Source organism: Stegostoma tigrinum, chromosome 23, assembly GCF_030684315.1.
Source record: "Stegostoma tigrinum isolate sSteTig4 chromosome 23, sSteTig4.hap1, whole genome shotgun sequence".
In the NCBI taxonomy this organism is placed as follows: domain Eukaryota; kingdom Metazoa; phylum Chordata; class Chondrichthyes; order Orectolobiformes; family Stegostomatidae; genus Stegostoma; species Stegostoma tigrinum.
The window spans coordinates 37,430,115-37,449,163 of record NC_081376.1 but is presented as its reverse complement, the minus strand read 5'-3'; the positions used below and the strand labels follow the sequence as shown (position 1 = coordinate 37,449,163).

The 19,049-nt window shown below is 41.7% G+C and overlaps 1 protein-coding gene and 1 long non-coding RNA gene across 2 annotated transcripts in view; one reads left to right on the top strand and one right to left on the bottom strand.

The window, feature by feature from the left end:
- The window catches only part of LOC125462383 (dynein axonemal assembly factor 5-like), a 105,624-nt gene extending 91,810 nt beyond the window's left edge, over nt 1-13,814 (bottom strand). Inside the window, exons 1-2 of the mRNA XM_048552399.2 lie at nt 13,254-13,814; nt 6,262-6,446 (exon numbers count right to left, since the gene is read on the bottom strand). Coding sequence (XP_048408356.1) covers nt 6,262-6,446; nt 13,254-13,803 — 735 coding nt within the window. The 5' untranslated portion in view covers nt 13,804-13,814. The remainder of the gene's footprint in view (nt 1-6,261; nt 6,447-13,253) is intronic.
- Nucleotides 13,815-13,849: 35 nt separating this feature from the next.
- On the top strand, nt 13,850-16,955 carry LOC125462384 (uncharacterized). Its single transcript, XR_007249653.1, has 2 exons — nt 13,850-14,001; nt 16,640-16,955. It is a non-coding gene; the product is annotated as an uncharacterized LOC125462384 (long non-coding RNA).
- Nucleotides 16,956-19,049: the final 2,094 nt, after the last annotated feature.

The window sequence follows — 19,049 nt, the reverse complement described above, 5'->3', positions numbered from 1 at the left end:
GGCCCACCACTCTCTAGCTGAAGAAATATCTCATTTCCATTCTAAATTGACCCGCTCTAATTCTAAGGCTGTGCCCTCGGGTCCTAGTCTCCCCGCCTAACAGAAACAACTTCCCAGCATCCACCCTTTCTAAGCCATACATTATCTTGTAACTTTCTATTAGATCTCCCCTCAACCTTCTAAACTCTAATGAACACAGTCCTAGGATCCTCAGCAGTTCATCATACGTTAAGCCTACCATTCCAGGGATCATCCGTGTGAATCTCCGCTGGCCACGCTCCACTGCCAGTATGTCCTTCTTGAGGTGTGGGGCCCAAAATTGGACACAGTATTTTAAACGGGACCTAACTAGAGCTTTATAAAGTCTCAGAAGCACATCGCTGCTTTTCTCTTCCAACCTTTTTGAGATAAGTGACAACATCACATTCACTTTCTTAATCACAGGCTCGACTTGCAAGTTAACCTTTAGAGAATCCAGGACTAGCACTCCCAGATCCCTTTGTACCTCAGCTTTATGAATTTTCTCACCATTTAGAAAATATTCCATGCCTGTATTCTTTTTTCCAAAGTACAAGACCTCGCATTTGCTCACGTTGAATTTCATCAGCCATTTCTTGGACCACTCTCCTAAACTGTCTAAATCTTTCTGCAGCTTCCCCACCTCCTCAGTACTACCTGCCTGTCCACCTAACTTCGTATCATCAGCAAACTTCGCCAGAATGTCCCCAGTCCCTTCATCCAGATCATTAATATATTGAGTGAACAGCTGAGGCCCCAACACTGAACCCTGCGGGACACCACTTGTCACCGGTTGCCATTCCGAAAAAGAGCCTTTTATCCCAACTCTCTGCCTTCTATCAGACAGCCAATCCTCAATCCATGCCAGTAGCTCACCTCGAACACCATGGGCGCTCACCTTACTCAGCCGCCTCCGGTGAGGCACCTTTTCAAAGGCTTTTTGGAAGTCTAGATGGATAACATCCACTGGGTTTCCCTGGTCTAACCTACTTGTTATCTCTTCAAAGAATTCTAACAAGTTTGTCAAGCACGACCTCCCCTTACTAAATCTATGCTGACTTGCTCTAATCCCACCCTGCACTTCCAAGAATTTAGAAATCTCATCCTTAACAATGAATTCTAGAATTTTACCAACAACCGAGGTTAGGCTCATCAACGTATAATTTTCCATCTTTTGTCTTGATCCTTAAACAAGGGGGTTACAACAGTGATTTTCCAATCATCTGGGACTTTCCCTGACTCCAGTGACTTTTGAAAGATCACAACCAACGCCTCCACTATTTCATCAGCTACCCCCCAATGTTGCAATGGCTAGAAATAAACATCAGCCAGTACCTTTGCGAGAAGTCCCTTGCACTCGTTTTGAAATGTGAAATATTTCAGTGACCTGAGCAAACTCACAATTTAATCACTAAACAGCATTGCAATCCCTCAGTACTGTTCTTAAGTTTCAACTTCTGCTAATTTCTCTGGAATAGAGCTTTGAATCCATAACTTTCTGACTCTGAGGTAAGAGCACTGGCAGTTGAGCCTAGGTGACATTTAATCATAGGGCCCACTTCAACAGAGGTAATTTTTTGCAATAGTTATTTTACAATAATTAGTGAGTTTATAAAAGTTGAATATCACACTTAAAATTAAACCAGTGTCATTTGTTACAACATGGGGATAACAGACTAAGCCAAATCAGCCGACTATCAAAGTGTGGAGCTAGATGAACACAGCAGGCCAAGCAGCGTCTAAGGAGCACAAAAGCTGACGTTTCGGGCCTAGACCCTTCATCAGACCTCTGGTTATCTTGGATTCTCCAACATTTGCAGTTCCCATTATCTCAACCTACAATCAGTTCATTTACAACACAATGAAATGATAACATTCAATAACCCTCAAAGTTGCTTAATTGTCTCTAACCGGACATTACAAACAACCCATCTTGAACATCAAGTTTACGACTTAAAATTAACTTCTTACTAATAACACAAAACACAGATAATTAGATTGCCTTGTTGTTTAATATCTAAAATCTAATCCCAACTGTCTTTGATTCAAACCCTTAGCTCTCACACAGAGTTCAGAGATAGATTTCAAAAAGTCAAAGAAGTATAATTTGCTAGTTTGGTAATCATTTCAACGATGAATAACAGGCCTTAGTGAAATCTTTGAACGATGAGTTGTCTTATAGGCATGTGAAACCGTATATCTTGCACAAATTCACATGTCACTGGTTAATGCAAATAACGTGCTGAGAACTGTGGAAACTTACTTAGTTCTTTTCACAGATTGGTAACTGATGATAACTAGAGGGTGCAGGAACCAAAGATAGCCCCATTGAGGAAGCTTCCAGTACAAAATTCCCTGTTGCTCAAAACTCAGTCAAAATCACTTTTATTCTTTTGTTTTATATGAGAACATAAGAAACAACAGCAGAAGGCCATGTGGCATGAGCAGCGTGCTCCACCATTCCAAAAATCACAACTGTTCTTTTTGTGGACTCAACTCCGATTACCTGTCTGCTCACTATAACCCTTAGCTTTTTGAACAGTAATGAAACTATCATTGCCAATATTCAATGAGTTAACCTCAACTGCTTCTCTGGGCAGAGAATTCCACAGATTCACAATCTTTTAGAAGATGAATCTCCTTGATTTCAAGGCTACTGTTGCAAAGTTGGGCGAAGTATTTGTGGACTGGGAGGCAGGATGTTAGAATTTGGCATTTGTAAAATGCTAAGCGTGAAAGCAATGAGTGGTCCCTTTAAAAGGTGATGTGCTTTTTCTATGCTTAGGGTTTCAAAAAGGATGTCTGTGGGCAGCAGCTTTTGGGTTTGCAGGTGCACAGAACTCCTGAATTAGAACATTTGTATTAAAAGTCTGTACAGTCAGTAGGCCAAACAGCAGTTTTGTTTTGTTATCATGACAAGAAATCTTGAATTTAGCCAATTGATTTGAACCAGGCACCCAGATACCAAAACCAATTAAATTCAGATTTGATAGTTTTGACAAGACAGGACCAATGCTTTTGTAAGGAATATTGATATATCATCAAGTGCATAAAAGAAGGGGCAGTTGAGCTAAGACAGCAGTGCAAGCTGCCATCTTTAAAAGTTAACAGCTGTCAGCTCTCAAGAGAGCATCGCTAGATGTCACATTTTTCACTAAGTTTTCGAAAAATCACCATCTAAATCAAAGGTACCTATGACACAACTAGTGAATATACCAGAGAAGGCGATCCTGACAGAACATTCCATGGAGAACGCACAGAACATTCCAGAAGATACCTAATCTGGCTGCAATTTTGAGTGACTATTTTTATTACATTTTATTTTTTATAAGTGGGACTTTTATTTATTGGAACAGCATAGGATGAGAATCTTGTTTTATTTGGGAATAGATAGTAGTTAGAAGAGGTTTATTCAATTTGTTAATAATTTAGTTAATTTGTTCATTGTTAGAGTTGGATAAATAATTTGTTACTTGTTGATTGTAAAGTGAGCATCAGGGGTTTATTTTACTTAATTACTAGAAGTTACAGAAAAAAACGGATCACACTCCTTTTAACAGATTATATGGCAAAGATTTTCTCTCTGGGTATTTCAGTTTTACTTAGCAAAGGGGTGTCAAAGTCTGCTTCATAACAATATTCCCTAATTCTAGTTCCACCCACAAGTGGAAATAACCTCCCTGTTTCTATCTTATCTATCTCTTCATAATTTTATCTGTTCCTACAGAGATCCCCCCCCTTCAGTCTAAATTCCAGTGAGTATAGTCCCAGTCTACCCAATCTCTCCTCATAAGCCAACCCTCAACTCTAGAATCAACCTCGTGAATCTCCTCTGCACCCCCTCAAGGACTAGTACGTCCTTTCTTAATTAAGGAGACCAAAGCTGTACACCGTACTCCAGGTGTGTCCTCACTAGCACTCTCAACAGCTACAGCATAATCTCCGTTTTTGAACTCCATCTCCTCGCAATGACTTCCATTTGCCATCTTAGTTACTGCTGAACCCACAAACCCATTTTTTGTGATTCATACACAAAGACACCCAGGTCCCTCTGCACAGCAGTATGCAGCAGTTTTTTTAGCATTTAAATAATGGTCCACTTTGTTGTTATTTCTCCCAAAACGGATGATCTCACATTTACCAACATTGAATTTCATCTGCCAAACCCCTGTCCATTCACTTATCTGTGTCCTGTCTATCTACAGTTCTTTCTCAATGGTGGGATGGTCAGCACTGGTCTTCCTTTCATTGACCAATTCAACTTCCAACTAGCAGTCAATCCCTGAGCATTGCAATATCTCTGTGCCAAATCATCTACAATGTCCTTACTGCAGAAGTTATCAGGCATTGTCTTTCCAGGCCAGTTTGTTCTCTCATAGAATCATAAAGCATGGAATCAGACTCCTCAGTCCAACTAGCCCATGCAGACCACAATCCCAAACTCAACTGGTCCCAACTGCCTGCGCTTGATCCAGTACCCTTCAAACATTTCCTTTTCATGTATTTATCCAAATGTCTCTTAAACAATGTAACTGTACTCACATCTACCATTACCTCTGGAAAGTCATTCCACACACAAACCACTCTGAAAAAAACTCACACCATGCTTTTTATTAATGATTTTCCTCTCACCTTAAAAATATGCTCCCTTGTCTTGAAATCCCCCACCCCAGGGAAAGACACCTGCCATGCACCTTATTTATACTCCTTATGATTTTATTAAACTCTAAGGTAACCCCTCAACCTCCTACAGTCCAGTGAAAATTGTCCCAGCCCATCCAATCTCTCCTTATAATTCAAAGCCCCTATTCCTAGTGACATCATGGTAAATCTTTTCTGAGCTCTCTCCAGCTTAATAATATCCTTCTTGTAACATGGCAGTCAGTCCAGAAGAGGCCTCACCAACATCCTGTACAATCTCAGCATGACATCCCAACTCCTATATGCAAAGGTCTGAGCAATGAAGGCAAGCATGCTAAACCTTTTTAACCACACGATTTACATGGGACACAAATTTCAAAGAATATGTACCTAACCCCTAGATCTCTCTGTTCACAACACTAGCCAAGGCACTACTTTTAACTGCGAGTCTTGCCCTTGTTTGTTTTGCCAAAATGCAATACTTCTTTTTCAAAAGTAAGCTGATATTCGAAGTTCAGTTCTCAACTTTAACCCTCCGTTCCAAATCAAAAATGAGAACATAGAAGGAAAATTGTGACAGTCTCAATGCATTCCAGAATTGTTGTCAGTGCCGTTTAGTGCATTGGAAGAATAACAAAAACTTTAGGTTTGGCTATTTAGATCCCAACTGAGTATTTTTCCTTCAATGTGCAATCATGGGCACTTAAGATAGCATGGAGTGATCTGAGCTGTTCTGTCACAAACAAAATTGCCATGTTGACAATCAACTTGAACAAAGTAAACCTTTTCAAAGTAACCATTTGAAAGGCTGGTGAGCATTCATGGAAACAGATCCTAGAAGAAAATGGTGAAACTTTGGAGACAAGGAAATTTAATGGGGGAAGATATGCCTAAAACATAAATGCAATAAGAGCTATGTCCAATGTGTTCCATTAACTGAATTAATTTTTCAGCAAGATAAGTAGGACCAAGTCATAGCAGCCCATTCATATTCATATCCATCAATGCACAGTTACAACAATGTGCATCATCTACAAGAAGCACAGTAGCAACTCACCAAGGCTCCTTTGAAAACATCTTCCAAATCCACGAACTCTCACAACAACTCGTGCCGTCCAGGTACGTGGGAACACCACCAACTGCAACATCTCCCCTAAATCTCACACCATCCGGGTTTAGAAATATCTTGCATTTGTTAAACTGTTACCAAGTTAAAATTCTGATACTTTTAAAAGTTAAATACTCCTGGCAGCAAGAAATGCAGTCGTTCAATAAGGCAACTCGTCACCACCACCTTATCAATAAACGCTAGCCAACCAACAACAACCACATCCCATTAATGAATAAGTTTTAAAAACTCAAAAAAAAAATACAGGGCTTTAATTTTGTGTGACTGGGAACAAAGCTAAAAACACGACTGAGTAATATACTTTGCTTAAGCTGTTGGCCCTGTGATAGGCTTGTAAAGCGGAAAGTGTACCATATCATTCCAAGGTAGAGCAATGTTTGTAACCAGTTTGCAAGAAGACATTTTACTTATTGACATAAATAATAGCTACATTATTTAAATGATGAAAACCAACACGATAGAATTTCTCTCACCAGTGGTGCATCATCAAAAAGTCGTTGTGCCAGATGAGAGAGAACATCATCAACAGATTTTCCATTGCCATGCTGAATGACTGTTCCTGTTGCCTGTATGACTGCCACACGGACCTTTGAATGCTGGTGAGATATGGTCTGCATCAGCGGTTTTATTAAAGATTCGGACTGCATATGAAAAGTTGCTGGAAAAAGGTAAAAACTGAGTGAACATAATCCAATTTTATTCACAAGTCATTATATACAAGACTTATTTATAATCTTATTCAGCATTTAATAGAGTGAAGGGAAAAGAGGATTTCCTTTCAATGTCTGACCAGAAAACAAATTTCAGTTTTGTCAGCACTATTGTTTATTTCTGCTGAGGTTAACTGAGACTTGCAGCAGATTTCTTAAAATAAAACACTTTTTTTCACAATTAAGATGACTAAAACTGAACTCCTTCATAAACATACTAGTCCACTTCCAATGAATGGACTAAGTTTCACTTGCAGTATGTCAATGGGCTGAGCACTTTTCAAAAATTTAACAGCACTTTTTTGGCATCAAACCACCCTATTACAACTGAGACAAAACCTGGCAGAGTCAAAACAGAATCCTTTTGTGACTTGTGAATTAAAAGGTAGAAAAGCCATTATAAATTCACTCACTTGAAGTCCCTCCGATGTGGCACCTCTAGGTCCTGGCAACAGAGTTAATTAAAAACATGTACAGACTCATCATTAAAGATAATTTTGCAGTACATGAATTTTAATTTCACAAATGCAAAGAATCACCTTTCTAAGTTGGAATAATTGCACAGACATCTAGTCATCAAGTTACCCTTTATTTAAATGTGCATAGTGGATACCTAGCATAGAGCTAGCTCCTAGTGTGAACAGAACCCCTGACACTCCTGTTTATATTGGTCAGCCATAGCTTGCTGATTGGCCCAAGGTGACCCCGATCAGGGACCTCAGTCAATGAGATCCACCTGGCCCTTGTTCCAATTGCTACACCCTCCTCCACTCCGGATCCATGGGATGTAGGTGTGCTCCTTTTCTTGTAGCTTCTCCTGGAAATTTTTTGGCCCAGGTCTGGTTCCTCCATCTCTGATTTGGACTCAGGCAGCGTGTACCAGACCATAACCTGGCTCTCATGCCTGGAGCATCCTGGGAGAGTTTCCTCCTTCTCTTCTTCAGGCAGGAACAGTATTAAGGCTGCATCAATCTCAGGCTCTGAGGTTTCTTCAACACTGGACAGAGCGAGGAGAACCATGGTTTGTGACAGCCTCCACAGGGGCTTGGGGCTACCTGGGCTACCAGGGGTCAGGTACGTTTTTCTTCAGCCCTGTTTGCGAGGTAGCAGCTTTCAGGTGATCTACTTATTTGTTCAGGACGTCTCACATTCCTTAACTTTGAATGTCATGGGACCTGACCTCATGCAATCTCGTTTCATGCCCATGAAGGACCATTTACAACACCAAAATTCATTTCCTGAATTAAATTGTCTCTCTTGCTTTGAGGAGGCATCCACATTCTGTTGTCTCAGGTCAGGGAATATCGGATTTAACCTGGTGCGGATTCTTCTACCTATCAGCAATTTTGTTGGAACTATCCCTGTTGTGTGCGGGCTGGTCCCATAATCAAATAGGAACTGGGACAGTTTGGTATCAAGTGATGCTGTAGGCTGTATCTGTAAACCTGCCTTCAACATTCAGACTGCAGTTTCTGCCAGAGCATTAGATGACAGAGCTATCCAAACATGCCGAATGCCATTTGACTTTCCGAAATACTTGAAATCCCTGCTGGTAAATGATGTCCCGTTGTCTCTGACCAATATTTCTGGGACTGTGTGCATTGCAAATGTGCTCACAGCTTTTCAATCATCCCTGGGTTTGCCAAATCAAGTCTATGCACTTCCAATCAGTTTGAATTGACATCTACAGTGACTAGGACTGTTAAGATCACGACAGGTCCAGGATTACCGAGACCTGGCCATTCGCATTAATGTGAGGGTGTTACGCAGTAATTTTTGTCCATGTTGGCACTCTGGACACTACCCCAACAACACAGATAGATATGTTAATGTCTAATCCTGACCACCAGATGTAACTTCTTGACAACAGTTTCATTTTGGAAACTCCAAGACAACCCTGAAGTTCAGCCAGTAGCTGGCGGTGACCTTTACTCGACACAATCACTGTTGCTCCCTACAGTAATATGCACTATGTGAGGCTTTGCACTTCTCTACATTCAAGTTGTATTCCCCAAGCTCAATCGGACAGATGAGAGTGTCCACTTCCATTGACATACCCTGTAACTCACATGCTTCATTTTCTAATGACAAAGCGAGTTGTACTACCTGCCTGAAGTCCACTTGGGCTTCAGCTAGTAGGTGCATGGTTACAACATTAATCCAGCATACCAAACAGTCTCTCAGCATCTCATTCAACGTTAATTCAATACATATGTCTCTGCCAGTCATCTTAACCTTGATAACACACTGATACAGATTCCCCTGGTTCTCAAACCATGCCTCAGAATTAGGGGAGGCTAGGGGTCATAATATTCCTCAGCTAAATTCATCAACTCTTGAAAGTTTTTAGTATCTGGCGACTTAAGGAGTTAGACTCCTAAAAACCGAAAATGCTGCAGATCTGCAAGCAGTCAGAAGAACTGCTTATTGTTTTTCATCTGCCCCAATGTTGTTTGCCCAGAAAAAATAAACACATTCATTCCACAAACTATCCCAGTCTTTGACAGCAAGATCAAACGAATCCAGCTTCCCAAATAAAGGTGTGATGCCAGAATGTTTACCCCAACTCAAAGACAACTGTTGTGAGTAAATTTTCTTCATAAGTATACTATTTTCTCTCTTCATCACTGAAATGACTGCACAAAGGCCTGTCACAAGTCACCCTTTATTTATAAGTGCATTGTACATGGGCTCTAACCAGCCAGCTCAGAGCCAGTCCCTAGAATGAGAAGACTCTGAATCTCTCTGATCAAGGATCTCATAGTCAGTGAGATCCACCTGGCCCATATTCCAAATGCTACGTAAGCAGTCAAAATAAATTTGCTGCCAGAAGTCTCATAGGGATGTGACAGGATGTTTTACATTTGCCATGCCTTTGCAGACAGCTGAACGAAGCCAGCATAGAACCAGCACTGCATTGCCATTTTACTGGCACAAGTCCACAGGTTATAATCAACCATTGTAATAACAGTTAATAGGTTAGAAAAAAATGTTCTCTAGGGCTTAATGCTCTAATGCTTGGAATTAAATTTCTCTGGCAAAATTGTGAAGTTTGTCCCAGTTAAGAAAGAAAATTGCTATCAAACTTTCTCAAGGCAGGCAAACAACATTGTGCCAAGCCACACTCTTTTCAGAGTCTCAGAGGGCAGAAAACCAAGGCCTTGGAAGCATAGTATTGGCTGCGGCACCAGTAAGAACTGAGAGGCTTCGCTACTGGTTGTGAAACAGCTTTGTCAACAGTCACCTCCTTGAATTTTCACATCAGTGACTGGGTGAACTGCCTATTTCCAAAAGTGAATTATAGTGCAATTATGTCAGCACCAATTGAATAAGTTTGGAAAGCCTCTCAAGATACGTATGAATTGTATGTTTGATGCAATGTTTATTTCACATCATAACACAATCTTATGAGAACGTTCTTTCAAAATGAAAAACAAAATATGTGGGATGCTAGAAATTGAAAAAAGTAAATGCTGCAAATAGATAGCAAATATGACGGTATCCTTGGAGAGAGAATCAAAGTTGACCATTCAGTTTGTCAAACCTTCAAAGTTCTTTTGAATAGTCACCAATCTAAGATGTTGATTATTTCCCCTGCCAAAGCTGCTGGAAGATCAGTTAAGTATGTTCAGAGTTTTCTGAATTTCTTTAACGCAGTTAATCTGTGTTATTATTTTGTACCCTCTTTGCAGTGTGCAATAATCATCAAATGTCAACATGGGGGCACATTTCCCTTGATAATTCAGTGTTCTTAAAATGAATGCACTTTAAAGAACGTGAACACCTTTCTATACCAAATGCTTTGATTTTACCTGCTTCGAGCTACAAGTCAGTATTAAGACTAACTATGTTGAATGAAACTAAAAGAGATCTAAGAATATTATATTCCACACTTAAAATGCCCCATCAATAGAACAGCAGGCAATAACAGCAGAAAAACTATGATGCTAAACAGTAAATATTAATATTAATCTTCAGTTATCTGAAGATGGTGAGGGGGGCGGGGGGGGGGAAAGAGGCAATCAAGCCTATACTATCCAGACACAGAAGAACAAAATGTTTAACATTTGAAGATACATCTCCATTTTGTGGATTTACCTTCTGATGGCTCAAGCTCAACCTACCACTCGACTACTTCAAAAATGAAAATGACTCCTGTGGCCTACCTGTACGTAATTTCCCTCCCATGGTTTCAACTATAGTTCAAATCAAAATATCTGCCCTGTTGCTCCTCCACTCACGCTAACAGAGCTTTCTTCAGGATGTTCCATTCTCAGCACCCTCCAACACATTTGTATATGCTAAAAGGCTCAAATAACAGACTGGTGTCTCTACATCTCTATTTGGTCTGATTTTAAATTACTACACAAGCATTCACACAGAATTATAGAAGACTATCAGGGTTTACAACCCTCGACGTGGAAGTCACTTCCATAGAATAGAAAGGCAGGAAGACCAAGAAGAAATTTTGCCGCTAAAAGAAGGATGAGTGAGGAACCTACTAAGTCTAAATCCAGCAGACCCTACAACTGAGGAAGGCCTTTTGAGGGATTGTGATTAAGGAGGGATTATGATGCAACTGTTATTTATGTCAGAGCGAGGTGTCTTCACAAACACATGGGTAAGTTGAATCCGGGTCTGCAGACAACATCGCCAAGAAGATGCGGTAGAGAGAAGAAAGGCATCATGACATGAATCGAGGTAGATCTGGAATGCAAGTGTTGGGCAAGAACAAATATCACTGCTATAGATGTTCGGCTGCATTCAGACAAGCTGCAGTGTAACCACACGAATGTGGCCTTTAAAAAATGATAAATAAGAAGTAGCAGAGGAGGATGGTGTGGTCCACAATGTCAAACATGACAGAGTGAACAAAATTTGTGATCAGAGCCTTCTTAATGCTGCAAGTGAGAGATAGAGAAAAAGTTTTGGACAAATGATTGGATTTTTTTATTGCAAAAAAAAGATTGAGATGACTGTTTCCAAACAATGGGAACAATTAATGCATTACTCAACTAAGAGTCAGCAAAGGAATTTGACTGGTATGACAATCAGAAGAGACATAGCAGAAAGTTGATCTCCTACAGCAGATAAATGTTGAGAGGGTTAGGGGAGAAGGAGCAATAAGAAAAAAGGTAAATGATGGGTTTAATCACAATGTTCGAAGCAAACTGTAATGAAAGGAAAAACTCGTAGCTCTACCATTCGTCTCAATCTTTTAAGAAGAAGTTCATAAGACTCCACTTCTGTAATTGGACTGGAGGTGGCGAGATCGGAGGAAAGGGACTTCAAGAAGTTAGCAGTGAGCAAAATGAACTTTGAGTTGCCTGGAAAATTAAACAGTTTTGACAAAAGACAGAGAGAGATACACAGTAATTTTTAACGTGGTATGTCAGAGCTGGCAATTGTTGACCAGATCAAAATTCAGTCACAAGCACAAATACAGTAGATCTGGCAGCATCTGTGTTAAACAGGCCTAACATTTCAAGCCTGGGAAGAATTCTTCAGATCTCAGAAAGCTCCAGTTGAATGGGAAGAGTGGGACAATTGGCTAGCAATTTGGAAAGAAGAGTAGTAGCAGAGCGAGGGAAGAAAACAGCAAGCCCACATGTGCACTTATTGCATTGGATGATAGTCAGAGATCAGAGTGAGACTTAAGGGAATTTTGTCTTCCGTGTGATTGTAGCACGCCACTGGTAGCCATGCCTACAGGAATCAGGAATTTTGCCCTTTCCTAAAATTAAAACCCATTTCTTTCCTCTTTATTTTTCGTCATCTGTCCTAATATTCTCACGTGGCTTAGTGTCACCTCGTTTGAGGAATGGGAGGGGGAGTTAAAATGGTTCGCAACTGAGAGGTGCAGCTGTTTACTGCGAACCGAGCGTCGGTGTTCTGCAAAGCGATCCCCAAGCCTCCGCTTGGTTTCCCCAATGTAGGGGAAGACACAACAGGTACGGCAGATGCAGTATACTACATTAGCAGATGTGCAAGTGAACATCTGCTTGATGTAGAAAGTCATTTTGGGGCCTGGGATGGGGGTGAGGAAGAAGGTGTGGAGGCAAGTGTAGCACTTCCTGTGGTTGCAGGGGAAAGTGCCAGGTGTGGTGGGGTTGGAGGGGAGTGTGGAGCAGACAAGGGAGTCCCGGAGAGAGTGGTCTCTCCGGAAGACAGGCAAGGGTGGGGATGGAAGAATGTCTTTGGTGGTGGGGTTGGATTGTAGATGGTGGAAGTGTCGGAGGATGATGCGTTGTATGCAGGGGTTGCTGGGGTGATATGTGAGGACCAGGGGGATTCTCTTTTGGCGGCTTTTGCGGGGACGGGCTGTTAGGGATGAGCTGCGGGAAATGCGGGAGACACGATCGAGGGCGTTCCTGATCACTGCGGGGGGGGGGGGGGGGGGGGGTGAAGAAGAGTTGCGGTCCTTGAAGAACGAGGACATCTGGGATGTACGGGAGTGGAATGCCTCATCCTGGGAGCAGATGTGGCGGAGGCGAAGGAGTTGGGAATAGGGGGTGGAATACAACTTGTTATCTCGGATTCTCAAGCATCTGCAGTTCTCATTGTCTCTAAATACTGCATGTTGCGGGTTTGATGGGGGGTGTGGTATATCAAAACATTGAGTAGTTCTCGGTAACATCCTGCGTGTTAGGAGGTGTAACCGTCTCAAGAAGTTTCACCAGCATCGAAGCTGACAAGGGCAATCCACAATGTTGCTATTCCTGAGCATGGTGAAAGTGGGCAAACTCTGCACTTACCGGGGGTGCATTTCGCATACTTGGCCGCGCACTCGCAGCTCTTCTTCTTAACCTCTGGGAAAGGGTCCACGATGGTTCTTTGCAGGATCCTGACCATGTCCTCCAGGTAGGATGCCAGCTGCCGACCGCACACCTCGACGGTCAGCACCAACAACTGCAGCAGGGTCAGGCGCAGCTCCTCAGCCGGCTCGGTGATCTCCTGCTGGCCCAAGCGCTGCACCACGGCGGGGATGAGCTGAGGCAGGGCCTCGTGGGGCCGGGGCACGGCCCGTACAAAGTCGGCGAGGGTGAGTGCGGCCAGCTCCCGGCAGCGTTCGGCCGGATCGGAGAGGGAGCGGAGGAGAGGCCGCAGGAGGGAGGTCAACAGGCGCTGTTGGACCCCGCTAGACAGCTGCTTCTGCTCCACCGTCCCAGCGCGGATACACTCCAATGCCCGGCGTCGAGAACTCTTGCTGTCGTTGCTCAGACAGTTAATGTGGCGGCTCAGCGCTTGACATGTGGCAGCCGCCTGCTCGGCCTCAACCACCTCCTCCTCTTCCACAGCCGCCATCTTCCCCGTTGCTAACGGCAACTAGCCGCTACTTTACGACCGTTGCCAAGGACTTGCTTGATGGCACTTTAAACAAAACCAACTTTATTGTCACTCTCCGTTGCTGCTTGGCTGTACAAATATTTTTAGCCACGCAGTTAAGGCATCTTCTGATGCAGCTCAGGAGCAGGTGGAACTTGAACATGTACTTGAACAGAGGTAAGAACGCTCCCAGTGCGCCATTAAATCAGTATTTACATTTTCGACCAACCTATTCAGATGTGTTATAACCATACCTTCGGAGCAGATGGGAGTTGAACACTACAATAGGGAACTGCTCCTGCACCAGACGATCCCTCCTTTGGGTACACATGGTACAAAGTAGATAGACACACAACAGGTTATTTAATTCCGAAATTAGAGTCAGGTTATCAAAGGTGAACTTTTTCATGGTAAAACGTTAGACTATTTCCAACGCAGAAGAATGGGCAGATGACTGAAGCAACTGAGGTTGGTGAGAGCTTTCAGTAGGATGGACAAGGGCTGCTGGAATGCAAGTGTGTAGTGTAATCGTTTTTATTGGAAGAATGTGGGAGGTAAATGAATAATGAGCCATACTCCACAAGTCACCATAATAGCTCTCTCTATCAGAGAGAGACCATTTGATGTAAAGCTTGCCCAATATTCATCAAACATGCAGAAAGGTGATGAAAGGGGTTCTGTGTCTACCTCAGTCAGGACAGGAATTGAAATTCTACTGGTTGTGTTGCTAAATGAGCTTAGTTACAACGAGGTAAAAGCTAGGAGCTAAAATTCAGGGATATCAGACTTTTCAAAAAGACAAGCTGGAAGAAAAGCGTGTTTATTGAAAATCATATGGTATGGACACAGGCCCTTTGGTCTAACCAGTCCATTGCGACCATGTTCCCAAACTAAACTAGTCCCACCTACCTTTATTTGGTCCATTTCCTTCCAAACCTTCCTTACTCATGTCCTGGTCCAGATGTCTTTTAAACGGTAGAAGTGTACCTGCATCTACCAATCACTTTCTATGCCAGGTCATTCCACACACTAACCACTCTGTGTAAAAAAAAAAGTTGCCTCACATGTCCTTTCTAAGTTTTTCTCCTCTCACCTTAAAAGTATTCCCTATAGTTTTGAACTCCCCCAACTTAGGGAAAAGACATTTGATGTCCACCTTATCTATGCTCGTTATGATTTTATAAACCACCATAAGCTCATCCCTCAACGTCCTATGCTCCAGTGAAAAAAGTTTCAGGCTATTTTTATAACTCAAACCCTCCACTCCTCGCAATGTCCTGGTAAATCTTTTCTGAACCCTCTCCAATTTAATCATATCCTTCCTATGACAGAGTGACCAGAACTGCATGCAGTACTATAGAAGAGGACTCCCCAATGTCCTGTACAACCTTGATAAGATGTCACAACTCCAATTCCCAAAGATCTGGGCAATAAAGGCTAGCATGCTGAACGCCGCCTTAACTCCCTGTCTACCGCTGATGCGAATTTCAAATAATTATGCACGTTAACCCCCGAGGTCTCCCAGTTCTACAACACCACCCACAGCTCTATTAATTGTATAAGTTCTGCCCTTGTTTGTTTTACCAAAATGCAATATCTCACATTTATCCAAATTAAACTCTGTCTGCCACTCCTCAGCCCTTTGACCCAACTGATCTCTTTTAAATCTTAGATAACATTCATTCTCCATTGCACCACCAATTTTGGTTTCATCTGCAAACTTAATAACCATGCCTCCTGTTCTCATCCAAGTTATTTATACAAATGACAAACAAAAGTGAACCCAGTACCAATCCCTGTGGAACACCACTGGTTACAGGCCTCCAGTCAGAAAAACAACCCTGCACCTCTATCCTCTGTCTCCTTGTGTAAAGCCAATTTTGTATCCAAGTGACAAGCTCAGCATGAATCCCATGTAGTCGAACTTGTCTAATTTGTCTACTAAGCAGAACCTTATCAAAAGCTTTACAAAGATCCAAGTAAACAGTACCTACTCCTCTGCCCTTAATCGATAGTTTTCATTATTTCCTCCAGCTCAATCAAGTTTGTGAGAGATGATTTCCCTGACAGAAAACCATGCTGACTACCCCAAACATTCCTTGCCTCTCCAAATGCACAGAAATCCTATCTTTAGAATTACTTTCAACAACCTAGTCACCACCAATGTCAGACTCACAGGTCAATATTTCCCAGGCTTCCCCTTACAGCCTTTCTTAAATAACACTGAACAACATTAGCCACCTTCTAGTCCTCTGGCGCCTCACCTGTGGTTATAGGTGATACAAATATTTCTGCTAGGGGGCCCTGCAATTCCCTCCCTAACTTCTCACACATTCTAGGATATACTTGATCAGATCCTGGAGATTTATCCACCTATATGTTTTGTAAGACCTCTAGCACTTCCTCTCCTGTAATGTGAACTATTTTCAAAACATCAATATTTATTTCCCTGAGTTGTCTAACATCCATTTCTTTCTCCACAATGAAAACTGATGTGAATATTCATTTAATATATTTCCCAGTTCCTGAGGTTCGACACAAAGACGATCTCATCGATCTTGAAGGGGCTGTCCTCTCTCTCTCGTGCTATTTTGCTTGTAATGTACTTATAGGATGTCTATGAGATCCCTTAACCCTGGCACTGGGTTAGCAACATGCTGTCCTAGATTCATGCTCACTGCCACAGAATCTCCTGTCTGTGCCCCTGACAGGAGACTTCCCTATAACAATTATCCTTTAAATCTTAACAAACCCAGTCTAACATAAGATTCATTCTTACCGCCCAAGATCTGACTGTTACTTCTGTTTTTCGCAGAGAGACGATCCCCTTCAACAAGTACCCAAAATGGAATATCTGTTTGAGAGAGGAATCGCCGTAGAAGACTTCTGAACTACCTTCTTACCTTTCCTGACAGTCACCCATTTATCTGAATGATCATATGCGTAATCACTTCTTTAAATCGACTAGTCATCACACTTTGTGTCTCTTTAAGTTTAATGTCACTGAGGGCATTCAAAAGAAGAAGCCGTCAATATGTATAAAAACAAACTACCTTTCCTTACCTACAGATTTTAATGTTAATCATGGAAAAGATTTTTAAAAAATTTAAATAAAATGTATTTAGCTGAAACAGTCGGGAAAAACTGCCTCCTCCTCAAGTCCCCCAACTGTGACCTTTCAATCTCCAGATTTTAAAAAAAGCCATCCATGTGTACGTATCTCCACAAGCTCCATATGTAAAACAATCTCTCCTCCTTTCTGTATTTTGTTTGAGTAAATTTTGTTTGAAGTATGAAGTTTCAAACTAAAAAAGAGCTTCCCCAGATCAAAACTCAACAAACCCTTGGAGGCCTCTCCCACACAAATGCTGTTTGTAAAAAAACTCTCCTTCTTTGTGACGTAAATGTAATCGCTCCTTCACGTACACTTTTATTGCTTTTTTGCTGAAATTTTAAAATTTGAAAAAGTCCCTCTCCATCGACACTCGACAAACACATGGAGGCGTCTCCCACACAAACTCCATTTGAAAATGAAATTTTCCCTTTGCCTTTTTTTGTGTATTTTGTTTGGGACTATAAAAGTTCCAGAAAAAGATTGAAAATGTAACAAGTTTTGCTTCTGATATATAATAACCATAAGAAATTTACAAGAAAGCCTGTGAACTCAGGAGCAGCTGTCAGATCCTTGGTCCGGTATTGTTGGCATGGGATCGAACATGTACAATATCAAGATAGGATTTGGACAGGAAGACATGGAATCCATATAAACATAAGAAATAGGAAGGGCAGGAGAACTCTGGCATGATTACTTTGTAGGCTGCCTAACATTAACTATACAATGGGACAGAGAATATATCAGGAAATGATGAGGGCATGTAACAATGGGAGTACATTAATCCCTGATAACTGTGATAACCCCTCCAAGTCCATGGGGTATCTCTCATCTCTTTGTGGAGCTCATTGAGTCTGAGTTCCCCTAGTAACAGGAACGGCCTGCCCTGCCCTGCTCGAACTCACCACCTAAACCCTTCGTTAAGCAGACCCAGATGACTCTTGTGATGCAGTTGTTGTGGTTATTTCCCTATTTCTGAGTCAGAAGTCCTACTTGCTCCAGAGGTGAGTCATAACATCCCTGAACAGGTTGATTTAATAAATAAATAAAGCAGACCTCAAGATCTTACAGACAATTGTAGTATCCTTACCTCTGAGCCAGGTGACCTAGTTTCAAAAAATCCCACCAACTCCAGAGGTGTGTGTAATAACAGCTCTGAACAGGTTGATTAGGAAAATTCGTAAAGCGGGTGTGTGTCCTTGGACAGAGAACACACCTTGCCCACGAATACTCTCAATGCCTTTACGGAGAGTTGGGTACCGCCATGGATGTGATTATGTCCAACTCCATTTTGATTTAGCCCCTCCTCACTCTCTATACCTCTCCTTCATTTTCAATGGTTTTCATTGCTCTGAACAGGCTTTGCATGTAAATATCTAATCGACTGCAGGGGTGATTCTTGGTAGCGGTTAGTAGTTTGTAACAAGAATGAAAATATCACAGTGATTTGGCAATTGAAAAAAAACAAAAGAGCACTACTGGAAATTAAAAAAAGCAGACCCAGGTAGCTTGTGTTGTGTAGTGGTAGTGTCTCTACCTCTGGCTCAGAAGGCCTGGATTCAAGCCCGACCTGCTCCAGAGGTGTGTTCCTGATAGGTCAATTTAAAAAAAAAGTTTGCATCGTAGGACATTAAAGGAAATAGGTACAGAGATAATGGATGCACTGACAATAACATTCCAGGAATCCTCAGATTCTTGAAAAGCCCGAGATTTGGAAAGCTGTCAATGTAATACCTTTATTTAATGACTGAAGGAGACAAATAAACAGCTAACTGTAAGCCAGTTAGCTGAATGGCTATTATTGGGAAAGTGTTAGAGTATTATAAAGGATTTAGTGACAGAGCATTTAGAAATACATAATAAGATTAAACAGGTAAGTGTGGCTCCACAAAGAAGAAATCATGCCTGACAAATTTACTGGAATTATTTTGTGGAGGTAACAAGCAGGACAGATAAAGGGGAAGCAGTGAATATAAACAGATTTGGACTTTCAGAAGGCATTTGACAAGGTAGCGGACATTAGGCTACTTAATACAATTACAGCCCTTGGTGTAGGTGGTATATTAGCATGGATACAGGATTGGCTAATTAATAGAATATAGAGAGTTGGATT